General features: G+C 39.5%; 2 protein-coding genes across 4 annotated transcripts in view; both read left to right on the forward strand.

The window, feature by feature from the left end:
- LOC103353950 (rho GTPase-activating protein 29-like) overlaps positions 1–10,504 on the forward strand; it is a 36,847-nt gene extending 26,343 nt beyond the window's left edge. For 2 of the 3 annotated variants that reach the window (XM_008277154.1, XM_008277156.1), the window contains 13 exons: positions 344–424; positions 1,102–1,269; positions 1,402–1,539; positions 1,967–2,154; positions 3,775–3,944; positions 4,334–4,468; positions 4,796–4,894; positions 5,667–5,830; positions 6,008–6,196; positions 6,405–6,542; positions 6,780–7,012; positions 7,638–7,938; positions 8,677–10,504. In XM_008277154.1, the coding sequence (XP_008275376.1) occupies positions 344–424; positions 1,102–1,269; positions 1,402–1,539; positions 1,967–2,154; positions 3,775–3,944; positions 4,334–4,468; positions 4,796–4,894; positions 5,667–5,830; positions 6,008–6,196; positions 6,405–6,542; positions 6,780–7,012; positions 7,638–7,938; positions 8,677–9,837 (3,165 nt within the window). In that variant the 3' untranslated portion in view covers positions 9,838–10,504. The remainder of the gene's footprint in view (positions 1–343; positions 425–1,101; positions 1,270–1,401; positions 1,540–1,966; positions 2,155–3,774; positions 3,945–4,333; positions 4,469–4,795; positions 4,895–5,666; positions 5,831–6,007; positions 6,197–6,404; positions 6,543–6,779; positions 7,013–7,637; positions 7,939–8,676) is intronic. The other variant, XM_008277155.1, reaches the window with a different exon arrangement.
- Positions 10,505–13,168: 2,664 nt separating this feature from the next.
- LOC103353952 (retinal-specific ATP-binding cassette transporter-like) overlaps positions 13,169–16,352 on the forward strand; it is a 39,666-nt gene continuing 36,482 nt past the window's right edge. Inside the window, exons 1-6 of the mRNA XM_008277158.1 lie at positions 13,169–13,234; positions 13,466–13,559; positions 13,736–13,877; positions 13,988–14,127; positions 14,749–14,876; positions 15,123–15,320. Of these exons, the coding sequence (XP_008275380.1) occupies positions 13,169–13,234; positions 13,466–13,559; positions 13,736–13,877; positions 13,988–14,127; positions 14,749–14,876; positions 15,123–15,320 (768 nt within the window). The remainder of the gene's footprint in view (positions 13,235–13,465; positions 13,560–13,735; positions 13,878–13,987; positions 14,128–14,748; positions 14,877–15,122; positions 15,321–16,352) is intronic.

The raw sequence follows: 16,352 nt of genomic DNA on the forward strand, positions 1-16,352 counted from the left end.
ACTGCCACGATGAAGCCACAGTAAAATTAGTAATCTGCTCCCTTTACCTTATGTGAATTTGCACACACCTAAGACCTTGTTGAAAAAGTTTGCCCATAACAAATTTTAAAATTTGGGGTCTGACAGAGTTGTGTGGTTTCCTTGAAGGCCTCAAGCTGGTAATAATATTCTGCTGTTCAAGTACCTGCTGATTGGGATACAGACGCTAATATAGTTAAATCCTTTTTAGCCTCTTCTGTTTTATGTAAAGCTTTTGATTATTAAACTTTTTATTTATTTATTTATTTTAAAGGCTCATTTGAAATACCTCTGTGCAATTGCTGACCTTCCATTTTTTTCTCAGCCTCTTCTGGCCCGCAAGAATGAACTTGACAAGTTGAGGAAAGACATCAAGGAGCAGTGGCAGAGGGAGCAAAAGAAAATGGTATGAAAAGAGTTCCCAATGTTTCCAGTACCTTTTTGGTATTAGAAACTAGTCAGTGTTGCCACTGTTATAGCCAGGAGACTGTCAGATATTGAAAAAAAATACACAGCATATTCAGAATCATGCCTTACAGTCTGGAAAAATGGTAAATGGACTGCACTTATACAGCGCTTTTCTGCCTTAGCGGCACTCAAAGCACTTTACAATGTTTTCTCATTCACCCATTCACACACATTCATACACCAATGGCAGGCAGCTGCCATGCAAGGTGCCTGCCTGCCATTGGGAGCAACTTCGGGTTCAATGTCTTGACCAAGGACACTTCGACTGTGGAGGGACGGGGGATCGAACTGCTAACCTTACGATCAGAGGACAACTACTCTACCACCTGAGCCAGAGCCACCAAAAAGCACAAAATAGATTAGTTTGCGTCATCAGTGATATATAGGAATACATTTTTTGAATAGTTATAAGATGTGAGTTTTTTTCTGCCTGACTTGTTTCTCTAAGTAGTGTTTGTTTCATGGATTAATAAGGTCACAATTTTTCAATGTTGGCTGTTGACAAACTTTACTGTGTAATCCTCAAAGGTGTATCTGATTGTACTTAAAATGTTGCACACCTATGTCACATTTTAATCACGTGGGCTGTGAGGCTAATCTGTGTGGTGTTGGCAGCACGAGACAGATGCAACCTTGCGTAAGGCTCGAGCGCTGAAGGCCCAGCGGAGAGAAGAATACCAGAAGGCTCAGTCATCTACAAACCGCTCCCAGGAGGAGCAGTCTAATGCCGGGAACAAACAGCTGGAGAAGAAGAGGAAGCTAGAAGAAGAGGCTCTGCAGAAGGTGAGCAGCAGAAAAGAAAACGAGGAGAATAGTTTGTGTCACTGTTTGGTGACACCAGTTATTTGGTGTGAAGAATGAATTCTGCACAATGTAGCAATGCTTTCACATCCATATGCTTGTTGTTTCGGGCAGGCAGAGGAGGCCCAGGACCAGTACCATAGCTGTATGGCTGACGCAGGCGTCAGAAGAATGGATCTAGCCAACGCTAAGAGCACAATACTCAGTCAGATTCGAGAGACAGTCTTCCAGTGTGACCTCACCCTCAAAGCTGTGAGAGACAGTTCATAATTTCATAAGTCAGCTAACAAACCAATGAACTGAGAGAGGAATATATACCTATATCCCCAGTACAATGTAGAGTGCAATTGTAAACAAATTTATAGTTCCACAAGCAAATACTAAAACACGTGATGAAAATTTGGTTTTGCTTTCAATTTGACTAAGACATCCTTTATTATAATGACTAACTGTGAACAATAGCACATATTTAAAGTTTTTGAGTGATTTAAATGGTAACATGATATGTAAAGTGTTGATTATACATATATTCATGTTTATATCAATGTGCATTTTTATCCTTTTACAATCACCAAGTACTCATTTGCAGATTTACTTTTTCATTCATGTAGGCAGTCAGTGGGTCATTTGACGATTCAGTCATTCAATTTTATTAAATAATCTGTTTGTATTGTTTTAGGTGACAGTGAACTGGTTTCAGATGCAGCAGGCGCAGACTGTGTCACTACCTGCCCACTACCAAGCCCTGAGTGAGAGTGCCAAGTTGTATTACCCAGGCGAATGCTACGCTGAGTTTGTCCGTAGCCTGCCGAAAAATCTGCCAAAAGAGTGCCTTCACTCAGACTCCATCTCCTCTGACAATACCAGGTATCAGAAACTATGAATACACACTCACCTTCTGGAAACAGTTCCTAAATTGTTAGTCGACCAGGAAGGACACTGATAAAAGTGGCTTTAAAATTATTCTGTGAAACATGAAATTAACATCTTCAAAGTTCAAAGCTCCTTAGTTCTGTGCAGGTTTTCCCAACACTTAAATTTTAAAATCTGCCTGCAATCCTCTTTTTTTTTAATGGTATATCGTAGTTTAAAATTAGTTGTCACAGGGTAGATTGGTGCACATGCTGTCATAGTATTAGACAGTTAGTGTTAACTGAGCCTACCTGATACAAACACTTGCGCTTGTGCAGTTGCAGTAGTAGTTTGATAACATTTTGGATTTAACTTCAGTTCTAGAGAACTGTTTTGAAATATGTTTTCGTTGTTCCCACCCATTTTGAAGTTGCTCACTTCTTCTTTCAGCAAAGGTAACAGTGAGTCAGAGTTGGAGGAAGAGAGAGAGAGGGGGAATCTAGAGGAGACAGAACGCGTGTTGAATTTCTTGCCCTTCCTCAGGAAATCTCTGTGGCGCAGGCTGAATGCAGCGGGAAAGATTGCAAGCGTGAGAGTTGTGCTCTGGCTTGGAGTTTTTCCTGACACTGTACTTAAGTTGTCAAAGCTGTGTCAGAATCAGCTTCTCTCACACACAGTCATTATGACTAAGAAAATTAGTAATACTTCTTAACTTCAGTGTTATAGTACTACTTCAATAGTGCGATAAGTTATGTTGTAGCCCTATTCCTGTTCCTGTAAAGAGAAAATGAATGGTGTTGACACTAAAAAATGTCTTTATGGCTAGAATGTAAATTTAGTACTTGAGCCAAGTTTGTACTTCATTATTGGGAAGTCACAGAAATGTGTAACATCACAGTTCATGCTGTAGCAGTCTGCTGCTGGAGCTGATTTCAGTTTCTGTTCCTGTTCCCAATCTTCTCTTTTAGTTTCGACTATGGCGCAACTGACTTCTGAAAAAGCTGTGATAGTTAGAACAATTCAACAGATGCATGTGTATGTCTTCAATCTACATTTATTCACAGCTACAGAATTACAAAACCTTGAGACGTCTTTAATGGACAGAGAGCATAGTGGTCTTTTCTTTTTTTTTTTTTTACATGGAATAATGGAGGCGACTACATATTGCAGTGACCTTACAGAAACTGTACACAGAAAATGTAAAATACCTGTATTGCAGTGAAGTATCATAGTAACACAGGTATCATGCAGACTAAAAGATGTTATGTCATTAATTTTTCACAAGATTGGTGTGCTCTAGACTGCCAGCCTGTCCAGGGTGTCCCCTGCCTTTGCCCTAAGTCAGCTGGGATAGGCTCCAGCCCCCCGCCACCCTAGTGACAATTAAGCAGTGTATAGATAATGGATGGACAGATGCTTGTGCTCTTTGTATTACAAGTTGGCATCATAAGTTGTTTAGCAGAAGTTGAAAGCCAATAATTTCAATTCCTGTTTAAGAATTGTTGAGTCACTGGTGTTCATCAACAGTCATGTGAAACCCCAGCAGATACACACTCTGCAGTATAGTAATGCTGAACTATGGGGCAATACAGCTATATTTACACAAAACCTTGAATGTTGACTTCATTTCTCCAGGTTTATGTTCAACAAAAGGTCAGTGGGCAGCACTCATTCCTCCCATGGCAACCTGTCGCAGGCATCAATCACCTCTGGTGACGTGTTGAGCGGAGATGAAGTGGACAATCCCCTACATCGACCTGCAAAGATAAGTGAGCGAAGGTCCATCAGCAGCACAGACATACAAGGTACATATTCCTACTACAATGTGAATTTCTGTATGTACTATTTTTGAAACAAAGCCCAGAATGATTGGTACTATTGCTGTAGGTTGAACGGCTCACAGCAATCTATGGGTTCAACAAGCCTACAAACATACCTGTATTTGTATGAGCCACTTAGGGACTTAACCTATGTTCTGAGTCATGGAAATGTTCTCAGGGCTAAAGTCAGAATAGTTGGGGTTGTGTGTTGGTTACTCATCATGAGGCTGGAATATCTGTGTGGCCGCGTGTTTCTGAAAATAACTAAAACTGATGCTAACAATATCTCTAAAAACAAACCGATTGCATCAAGCTGCATTGCTCTGTTGTTATTCTGTCTTTGTGTGACCAGTGGTCTGTATGTGTTTTTGCAGCACTGAAAAGCCAAGTACCACTGAGAGCCTGGGCCTCTAGTAGTCAGGGAAGCCAGGGTGGGATGTGCAGTGACTCGGAGAGTGCTGGAGGCAGCAGCGAGTCAAGGTCCATGGACTCTCCTACTGCCAGTCCAGGTAAGAGAATTTCACATTAATTGTTTTTTTTTTATTATTTTTTAAAGGTCTGGACAGTATTTACACATGAAAATGATAAATTCATGTGGCAGGGAACTGAAACATTTGTGCAGATGAGATTAATAAATAATTTTAGGAAAAACATTTAAGTGAGAAGAACAGAACAGATACAAAGTTAAGGATGCATCTTATTATGATCTTTTTAGTCCTTCCTCACTGCACTCCTCTCTTATCTTTGTGGAGTTTCCTCTGAAACTCCGTGCCACAATGCAAAGCTATGAAATATTTAACACTAAATGTACACATGACTTTCATTTGTTTGTGCAGGTGACTTCAAGCGAAGGCTGCCCAGAACTCCTTCCACTGGGACCATGTCCTCTGCTGATGATTTGGATGAGAGGGAGCCACCATCCCCCTCAGACAATGGTGAGAAGGGTCTGCTTGTGTGTGCATTTTGTCTTTGTGACTGTGCTTTGTGTATATTTTTCAAGTGTATACTCGTGTATAAAAACTTTGAGCTTGTGTCTACAGTAACAAAGCTAGCCAGTGTATCCATTTATATAACAGGGAAGTTGAAGAAAATAAGGAGAAGGACTCAGAGGCTATTGCATAATTTCAGATGTTATGCATAATACGTAGCATTATAGTGCTAGTCTGTATCTGTTGTGGTTTTTTGCTCATATCAAATATTTTTACACTCAGTGGATCTGTACAGATGCGGGTCATGTTAGTCTTGGCGTATGGTGTTAAATTACACTTCCTGTATCTGTGTTGACCTTTCCCAGTCAATGTGCTTATGCTCTCATTGAGAATTGAAGCAGCTGAACAGTTCTTCTGTTTAACCTAAAATGTTACTGTGTGCTAAACTGCATGACGAGGACTTCTCAATTTATTCATAAAACACTTCAACAACAACCATTCTATTTGTTTGATCCTACATAGCAAATGTTTGTTTGCCTTTTTTCATGGCTTTGTAACTCCTTTGAATTTTCTGAAGCGGGCTGTGAATTATGTATGTGAATGTGTGAATAAAATAAATGGAAAACTACTTCAAGCTACCCTTTATGTTGTGCGAAAACCCCAATAAAATGTAGTAACATTTCTAATCACCAATGCTCAATTTCCCTACTAGTATTCACTCAGCATGATGTCACCTGTCTAGCTACTTACTTTCCTTATTAACTGCTCAAATTTTTAGGTCTGGCAGAGATGGTGACAGAGACGGCTAGTTCTCCTGGCCCCTTCCGAAATGCCCAGATGTCCAAAGCTGCTCAAACCCATAAGCTAAGAAAACTACGAGCCCCATCTAAGTGCAGAGAGTGTGACAGTCTGGTTGTTTTCCACGGAGCGGAGTGTGAGGAGGTACATTACATATACTCTTTCATTAGCTGTAGAAATGATAATGGTGTTGTGTATTGGTGTTAATAAAGCATTGAAGTCTCGTAACTGTTTGAGTAAAAAAAAACAAAAACAAGTATGAAGAAATCTGCCACTTTGTACTGCTTCATTGAATGTTCACTGTCTCCTTTCCTTTGCCAGTGCTCTCTGGCTTGCCATAAGAAGTGTCTGGAAACACTCGCTATCCAGTGTGGTCACAAAAAGCTACAAGGCAGACTACACCTGTTTGGTATTGACTTTGCCCAAGCAGCAAAAAACAGCTCAGATGGTATCCCCTTTATTATAAAGAAGTGCACATCTGAGATTGAGAGTCGGGCCCTCAACATCAAGGTAGGTGGTTTTTTTTTATTAATTTATTTTTTATGATGCCTATAGTGGAGTTCAGATTCTTTATCTGGTATCTTGTTTTGCAGTTGTTTTTTATGGTTATGAAAGTTGTTACGTTTCCTTAAATACCATAGTTTGGTTTATATATTTTTCTGTGGTTTTATTTCATATTAAACATGTCCTCGGCTATTTACTTGTTTTATTCTTACAGGGAATTTATCGTGTGAATGGTGCCAAATCACGCGTTGAGAAGCTCTGTCAGGCATTTGAAAATGGAAAGGACTTGGTTGAGTTGTCTGAACTCTCACCTCATGACATCAGCAATGTCCTCAAACTCTACCTGAGACAGGTGGGTCTTAAATTCTAACTTAGTAGTCATGTTTTTGACAACTGTTATGCAACCTTTGTTGTATTTTTACATATGGTGGTATAAAGTACTGCACAAGTAAATTAAATCAACATGAAGTTAAGCTGATCTTATAAGTTTAAGTCTTATGTAATTGTACCTAATTGAATTGAACATTTTATTCAGTTTTTTTGTACATTTTCTACTGATAAGGTTATAAAACATTGCTGTTTCACTCAGTTACCAGAGCCTTTGATCCAATATCGATTCTACAACGACTTTATTGGCCTGGCCAAAGAGTGCCAGAGGGTCATTGTGGAGGAGGCTGATAAACTTAAGAGCACCCAACCAGGAGAGAAAGGTGGGCCAAGCATCCAGTTGAACAGAGTCATTTTCAAGATCAGAGACCTACTCTGCCAGCTGCCTGCAGCCAACTACAGGACTCTGCGCTACCTTATTGCACATCTGAACAGGTAAGAACTAAACTATAACCAGCGCTATTTCATTGGAGGGACATTCTTCACACATACAAACTTCCTCATAACACTTAAAGGGAAACCAAGACTTCCCTATATCACAGAGGAAGTAGCAGAACACAGGAACATAAAACTTGTGCTCTGTTCATAGTCTCATTTAGCAGATTTTCAAATCTGACACCAGGGCCAAAATTTGTGAAAATAATTTTCTGTACTTGGCTCGTTTTACATTTATATTTCATAAATTCTAAGCCTAGAAATTACAATTATTTGTTTAACTTAATTCTTTAATTATTTACTTAATAATTTGGAAGAGTAATTGCAGACCTTTAGGCTATCACATCACAAAAAATGACTTTTTATTAGTTAGTAGCTGCCTGAAGCATGTTTAATATTTTTTTAAAGACGCTTGCCAGCGAAGGTGGTTCAGTAAAACCTTTGCTGACACCTTTTTTTGAGGCAATACCCTTTGGCCAAATTAAAATTTTATAAATTGGCCTCTACTGCTCTGCTCTCTGTCTCTGGTTGTGATTCAGTGTACTGTTTCTCAAAATCCAGACCAAAATACTTGAACAATAGCCAAAGAAAGACATCAAACTCATTATCACTCTTCCTACCACAGAGTCACTGAACAGGCGGAGGAGAACAAGATGACTGCGAGTAACCTTGGCATTATATTCGGCCCCACACTGGTGAAGCCACGACAGACAGATGCTGAGGTGTCCCTGTCCTCCCTGGTGGACTACCCCTACCAGGCACTGATGGTGGAGCTACTAGTGCGAAACTTTCAGACAGTGTTTGCTGTGTCACCCCCACCTGTTTGCGACATCTCCACCACTAGCCAGGCATCCCCCAAACTCACCCCGCAAGAGAAGGTGAGGCAGCTTGGCAGACACTCTACCTCCCTGATGGACATCAAAGAAGTGAGTTGCATTTGAGTCGTGTTGTTCACAATGTGACTATAGCTAGAGTATGAGCAACTCAGTGACATAATATTCAGCCTCACAGTTAAAGTATACACTAAGTAAAAGATGTGCAATGTCACTGACAACTATTATATCTTACATTTGGTAAAAAGAACTGTTGAAGACCCGTGCCACAACGTACTGATTCATTAGCAGGAGGTCACGGTTCATATAACCCAGCATTAACAGCAATACAGTGGACTTATAATTTCAGTGGACTCTGCAGCCCGCACATTTCATTTAAAAAGTTTAAATTGTTATTGAAACACTACAAATATATGACAATAAAAAGAACAAACTTATTTCTGCCAATCTTTTGCTGAGGGGAAGACTGTGGCAAAGCTGAGGGGTTGTAACTAAAAATGCATAATCATGCCTGGTTTTCAGTGTGGTCGCTGGAACAGCTCAAAGTTTTTCAATAGCTGACCTCAGGGCCTGCCTGGGTTTAAAAGTTTTAGTATAATCTGGAGCAAGACCATGGATGCCCTTGTCGATAATTAGTAAAAAAAAAAAATTTTTTTTCAGTATTCTAAGCTGAATGGTCAGACACTGAAGCAATGTTAAAATCGGGGAGATATGACAGGACATTCTGCATTTAGTTGATAATCTGGTTCCTGGCTGTAAAAAAATACAGTCAGAGTTTAGTTTTTATTAATGCTGCAATTGTAATCTGATTGTTAATTATACCTCTTTCAGAGTGCCAAAGTTTACAAAAGATACTCATCAGTAATCCCATCCTCACACATCCTGGATGAGATGCAGGAGGCCCAGCCAGGAACAGACAGAACAGAGGTCTCTGCCTTGGACAGACTCAATGGAATCCAGACTTCTAGTGGAGAAGTTCAAAGGTCAAACCTAGTGTTTGGCCGTCCCAGCACCACCGTCTCCTCCATGTCACCGAAGGTCCAGCTACGCACCCAGCGCACCAGACACATATCTCGACCAATCAGCATGCCGCTGGAACGCCTGCCCACCCCTGCTCAGATCAGTGAGAGGAATAACCGAAACACTGCTGATAATGTTGATGCAGGCTCTGCTGTGCGGGACACCATCGCTGAAACTATACAGGAGATACCAGAGCCAGAGAAGGCTCGCCAGAGTGGTTCATCCAGGGTTAGCACCTACTACATCACTCCTTTTATAGACACTCAGACTATGCAGAGGAGAACGTGGGACAGGAAGTACAAGCACTATGATGTTACACCCAGGACTGCTATGATAGTTGCCAACCTGCCATCTGCCAGCTCTGGAGTACAGCCTGTAAAGGCAACAGTCCCTGTCACTGCTGGCCCAACTGTAACCACGGCCTCTGTGGTTCCTACCACAAGTAGCGTTACTACCATATTTTCAAGAAACGCCTACACAATGCCGGTCAGGCCTGTTTGGACGTCTAAAAGGGAAAATGACACAGAAAATTCAGTCAGTGAGTGTAGCAGCTCACCAAACCTTCTATTAACTCTCAGGGCACCAAGGACTCTGCAGCCTCCTCCAGGAACTTTCTACAAGCCCCCTGTTTCCATTATTAACAGAGCCAGGACACTTCCAAACTGGACTACTACAGTAACCACTATCACCACCACCACCAGCACCTCCTCACTTGCCCCCACCAGCCATGCCCAAGTAGCCTCCCTGTCCCCTGCCCTTAAAAGCCCCACAGAGACACGGCTCCAGTCACAGGACTCCACCGACAGTGCCATTGACCCCGGGGTCTCGACTTCTGCAACCCTTTCACCCTCCCAGTCTCCACCTCCCAGCAGCCCAGACGACCTCAGCCCCAGTGAGTCCAAACCTATCTACCAAAGACTGCGACCCCGGCGGCTGCAGGAGCTTGAGCACAGAGAGGCTCATTTTGTCTGACACCAAAAAACGTATAATGTGTGTAAATATTAATGTATCTGTGCCATAGTGTATACTGAGGCAAACATTTTTCTCAACAAGCTGAGACTGTGAGGAAAAGCAGCCCTGTGAAAATAAACCATGAAAGTGTTATAAGTACTAATATATTCAATTTTACATGTTAAAGTCATGGTGTCAACAGTGGTTGGTCTTAGCATTCAAAGCAAGCAAAAAAAAAAAATGCATGAATTGTCTAATTTTATGCCAAAGAAAATTTGCCAACCACAAAATGGATTTCTGTCTGTAAAGAATTATAAGCCTATCACTTTTCTTGTTCAATGTTTAATTTGTTACAAAAGTACATTTTATATTGCCTTTAATTTTAAAACTGGTTATATTTTGTGTTTTATTTCACAGGAATAGATGGAAGTATTGTTAACACGAGGTTCTTGATTATTAAGAATTCAACATTTTTACCTTTAAACGTGTCCATGGTAGCCTGTGTGTGATTGGTACATCTTTTCTCCGTATGTAAACCATATGTATCTGTTTACATTTTTTGTATTCATTCATATATACTCCGTGCTTGTCACAATAATTTTGTGTCATTGAATCATTGTGACTATACAGAAGAAAAATGGCATGCAATAGTTCTTGCTGCAAATTAAAATGTTATTTTAAACTGTTATTTCTTTTCTGATTGTCTTTTTGTTTTGTTTTTAATTTCTATTTATTCCCTTAGAAATGTTTAACTTAAGAAAACTTGAAACTGGATTTTTTTCCTCGTTGAATTTATTCATCAACAAAAAGTCAGCTTTGTTCTTATATTTGTGTTTCAAAGAACCAGGGTTGCATTTGATTCATTTTTGGCAGTGTTTTCCAGCCGTGTAGTCATGAGTTTATTTAATGTGTTATTTATGATGACTGTTACATGGATGTTTTTTTTTTCAGTGCCATTGGAGCTATTCAGATTTTTGGCTTTACTTTGTTGTATTTGGTAAATTGAAAAACAAGACAGTGGAGTGCCAGAGCCAGACCTTATCTTTAATAATACGACAATTATTGATCAGGTAGTCATTTAGTTTGTTAAATGGCAGAACATACTGATAAAAAAAAAAAAGATAAACACCATCCTAATTTTCCAGAGCCCAAAATGATTTTTTTCAGATTACTTGTTTTTTTTGCTGCTAACAGCCTGAAACTCAGGGACATTCAGGGTGCATTGCTAGAAGACAGAGAAAAACTAAGAAAAATTCTAGCATTCGAAAACCTTTTTGCCTCAAAGTATGTGCTTTCCCCTATAGACCCAAATGCACATTCTGTTCACTGTTCAGGTGAATTATTTATAATTGCATTTTGTCTTTCAGCCATGGATCCCGTCCTGTCAGATTTTTTTCATAACTTGTTTTATTTGAGCTGTTAACTTTTTGTCCAGGGCTAAACCTGCTATAGACATAGTTCACAGTAGTTCCAAGCAGTTTTAATGTGCTACTGTCAAGGGTTCATATTCTCCTCGCCTAATTACCCGTGTCACCTGCTCCACTTTGCGTCACAAATCTTGAAACAAACCCTCTTCTCTGTTGGTCTGATCAGTTCTAACTCCAGACTCCAAGCTGTAATTTATTCCATAGGTTCTTAGCTGGAAGACGTTCTTCTAGATTGACCTATAATGACTGTGCAGGTAAATCTTGCTGATGCATTTTTGACAAACACACCTCACCTTCAGGATGGGACAGTTTCCCTCCACCATGATCTTCATTCCCTCTTCAGCAGATATCCCCCTAATTCTGCTTCAAAATGGATGACTGTTGTCTTTTTTCTGCCTGCCCATGTTGAGCTGGGAGATTAGAGCAATCAGCTTAGGACTGCTGCTGACCTGCAGGCAGAGGAGAGTGAGTGGGCAGCTAGGAGTCATACGGAGCTCTTCTACCTTGCTTAATGTTTTCCATTACTTCAGCTTGTTTGTGAACCCTTTTTCTCTACATGTTGTTCGACTTTTTTATTCTTCCATAAGAGGTAAGCATCAGAATTTAATATTTCAATATTTCTGTTGATAAAATGTAATGTGTTGGATAATCATATAAGAGCTGACAGGTGTATGGTTGCTAATTACTGTTTTGAGTTTTTCTTGTATTTAAATTCTAGTATAAGGTCATGACAGATCCTCGTGGATGCTTTTGAAATGTTTTTATATAGATTTTTCTATTTATATATTACTTGCTTAGATGCAGCAATTTTTTTGATGATTATATGTGTGTGCCACAAAATTTCTACATTTATTCTGCAAAGCTTGTGCAAGGAAATTCTGTCACGTGTAATTACTGTTTGAGTAATGAGGGGATTTCAGAGAAGTCAGACACATAATGATAGCCTGCACTCTTCTGTTTTAGTCTTACAGTTCCCCCATTGTTTTTTCTACACAAGTGTTTATGTCCCTGCATCCTCTGTCTGGCAGTCTGCAGTAATCTATTGGACATGTCACTCTGAACAAATTACTCTTCATGTTCAACATTCGCTGATGTTCCATCAGTGCATAACCTGTAAATGCCATTGGCATTCATTTTTTTCTTGTATTTCTGAATTGAATTTCTCTTCTAGAATAATTCTGATTGACAGAGGAGGTTCAAATTCTATCAAGTGTATCATTCAGGTTCACATTTTGACATCAAGGTTATATGGTCTTAGTGTTTGATAGTAGTTTTATTGTACCAGCCTGTATTCCACCTGTGGGGAAACTCCTGTGTCCTTTTGCCATCATATGCCCACACAATAAACTGGTAGGGATTTGCTCAGGAGCACATCAGCAGAATCTTTTACAGAAGTAGTTTCAAGGATGGTCTGTCACGACCACCTTAAACCAATCCAAGTTCATTCTAAAGCCGGGTACAGTGAAGTTTTAGGCAAGTCCAGTTCTAATCAAAATCTAGCACAAAGTCAGTACATTTCCAAAAATACACGTCTGTATGCCTTTCTTTAAGGAGGATTTTTTTTATGGCTTTTGCTTTGAGTGATGAAACAATATTGACAGTTGTATCAATATGCAGAAGTTTAGGTATTTTACATTTTTTGATTAAGTTGTGGAAAGACATAGAAAAGTAAACCATATCTTTGTAATGAAAAATAATGGACAAAGCAAGTCCAGGTCTGATATAAAATAGGCACCCAGACCAAGATAAGACAAGTGTTATCAAGGCCAAATATATAGACCAGAGTACAAAAACCCTGTGTCCTCCTCATCACCAGTAATGTGATCCAGTTTGTCCAATGTCTGTGTGTCAGCACTAATGGGGTTGTGTTACCTGCAGGTTTATCACAGTCTGATGACCCCTTCTAGGGGTTGAGCTGCAAAGCGATGAAGACAGGCTCTCAAATCCGCCTGTTACTGTGGAAAAATTGGACACTTCGCAAGAGACAGAAGGTAAAAATGCTTAGGTCTGACAAAAGTTTAGAAACACAAAGTAACACTGCAAACTACAGCCTCAGAAGTTTTATTTGCAGCAGTCTGACACAGCATTCCTAACAAAAACTTGATGTAGTAATATTGAAACCTGTAGGTTTTATTTTGTAGCAGCTGCATCGTATTGTGTAAGTGTTTCTTGTGTTCTGGTAATTCACTGTATATGACTGTTTCACCTGTTTTTTTGTAAAGATTCGCTTCCTGGTGGAGATCTTCTGGCCAATGTTGTTATTTATTGGTCTGGTGTGGCTGAGGAAGGCCAACCCACTGTACCAACAACATGAGTGTAAGAACAACTTCCTGACTAAGATCTATCAGCAATATAAACTAGATCACAACTTGTATCAGAGTTTTATTTTATTTTTTTCGTGGGAAGAATAACTTATGCTAATTCTGTGGAAATACGTTTAAAATGAAGTCACAATTCCTCACATGCTCTCTGTGTATTTTCTGTTTCTTCAGGTCATTTCCCTAACAAGGCTATGCCCTCAGCAGGGATTCTCCCCTGGATCCAGGGCATCATCTGCAACAGCAACAACCCGTGCTTCAGATATCCAACCCGAGGAGAGTCCCCAGGTGTTGTGTCCAACTATAACAACTCAATGTGAGCACAAAATCAGCACTTCTAAACCTTACTTGTAATTGCTTGGTTTGTTTAAAATCATTTGTTTTTGACATTTCATTCAGTGTTTTTTTTTTTTTGGTTTACCCCAGATTGGCACAGTTCTATGTTAATGTTCAGGACCTTCTGCTCAACGAGACAGAAGTCCAGCACCTCCGCCGGCTTTGGCATGAAATGTCATCCTTCTCAAACTTGATGGACACTTTACGCAATAACCCATCTGTGATCTCAGGTAAAGGGCAAATGTGGAAAACGGTCAGACAGTAGCACTGCTTATTATGTTAAATAGGCCTGTTTTTTTGTTTTTTTTTGACTCTGTAATCTGAACAGAGAGAGAGTATTCAGAGCAGGTTAGCTGTTTTGGAGTGTAGTTTTCTTGATGATGTAAAAACAGAGGTCTTCAGACTTTTCCTTTAAAAAGTTTTTATTTATTTATTAATGCTTAAATTAACCAGACAGAAGCAATAATTTCATACCACAGCTACATAAAGATATTCCAGGCTAGTGTATAAACTCTTGTTTCCCATCACTTTTTTTCAGTTTGATCTGTTATTTCCCAGTAACATTCACATTATTCTACATTACCATGCAGAGGATTATTTATGGTCTTGGCCTGAAGACACTTCCAAGAAATATTATTCTTAATATTTCTTCCATCGAAATTAGCTTTACCTTTTGGCAGGGCTAGCTGTACGAACACATTTCCTCCTGCTCATTGTTCTCTTCCCTGCAACACCAAATTGCTGCTAGTCTGTCCAAATTATTTCCTCTGAGCAGTCCAGTACCCGTCAGGTTAATATTGTTTTTTGAGATTCTGACCTTTCATTATCTCTGTTTATGATTTTCCATTTAGGCCGTGGGCTAAAGATAAATGATATTCTGAAGGATGATGAAGTTCTCACAGCCTTCCTGTTAAGAGATGCCAGCCTCTCGGAATCTATTGTTTACCAGCTCATCAATGGACAAATACGACTTGAACAGGTGCTGTTTAGACTGATACTGGGCTATCACGGCTTCAATGTAATGGTTGGGATTAGTTTTTGTGGTGCATCATTGTGTTGTAAACCCATATTTATAAAAAAAGAAAAAAAAGAAAGAAAAACAAAAAAAAAACCTGTTTACTACTGTGCAATTATATATGTTGAATCTTTGAAATATACACCACTGAAAATATTTTGCATTACACATTCACGAATACTTTCCACCCTTTCTATCCACCTCGTCTAGTTTGCATTTGGTATCCCAGACCTGCAGCTTAAAGACATAGCGTGCAGTCAGGCCCTGCTGGAGCGCTTTATCATCTTCCCCAGTCGTATGGGACTCCATGGGGTTCGCAACGCTATGTGTGCTCTCAGCCAGCAACGGCTGCAGAGGATTGAGGACATCCTCTATGCGAACCTGGACTTCTTTAAGATCTTCAAACTGGTTAGTTGAAAGTGCTTCACACAACTGCTCAACAACAGAATATCACACATATGTATTAAAAAAGACATTGGGACATAATTCATATCACAAAATGATGATCCCGTATGTAAAGTGACCTTTGTTGTGAATGTTGTTTCCTACATCTTATCCATTTGTCTCTGTTCTTACGCCTGGGCTTTTCTGTGTTTTGTTTGGTTATAGTTGTTGGATATTGTTCTTACATTGAATGTCTAGTTACCATTGATACTTTAGCATCCTCTGATGGTTTAATTATGCAGAACGAGTGATGTCCCTCGTCTTGGCTCACAGTCTTGTGATGACTTTGTTTGCAGTGACTTCTGTGATTTCTCAGAATTGTTCTGAGAATTGTAATTTCATGAATATATAGGTTAAGCAATTTGATAGGCAAAGTAAATACATCTTTAAAAGCATTTCCAACTGTAAGAGTCTGGTAGAGTCCATGCTCATGCCAGCGGGGATACATGTGGTTCCAGCCTCAGGCGTTGCTTGTCCTCTCACACAATCTTAAGGTTACACATTCTTTTCTACATACATTTTAGCAGTATTTACTTCTAACTATGTCAGAAACATTCACTGTGAACTATTTGCAGAAAAAAAGCAACAAACACACGTAACCAGTCTCTTACAGCTACAGGTCTACAAGATTCTTATCTGGACTTTTTCATATTTAGCAACTGTATCAGTGTTTAGGCTTTATATTGGACATGGTTCGTGTAATGGCAAAGCTATCAGTCCTGGGTTGTGCACATTTTTACTTGAATTATGGTCTGAGTGTTGGTTCTGTGTGCAAGTTTGTGGTGCATATGGAATGTAGCAGTTGACTCTAGCTTACAGGTGACTATGACTGATCTATTCAACCTGTCACTGGCTTTATTTGGGGTTTGGAATAATGCATGAGATTTGTTTCAAAGCATTTACATATGTATTTATTCAAAACATGGATCACAGAGACAGAAAAACAGCCTCTTTAAATGATACCTTTGGTCATCTGTCATCCTTTTAATTGTCAAA

Source organism: Stegastes partitus, unplaced genomic scaffold, assembly GCF_000690725.1.
Source record: "Stegastes partitus isolate 25-593 unplaced genomic scaffold, Stegastes_partitus-1.0.2 Scaffold90, whole genome shotgun sequence".
Lineage (NCBI taxonomy): Eukaryota > Metazoa > Chordata > Actinopteri > Pomacentridae > Stegastes > Stegastes partitus.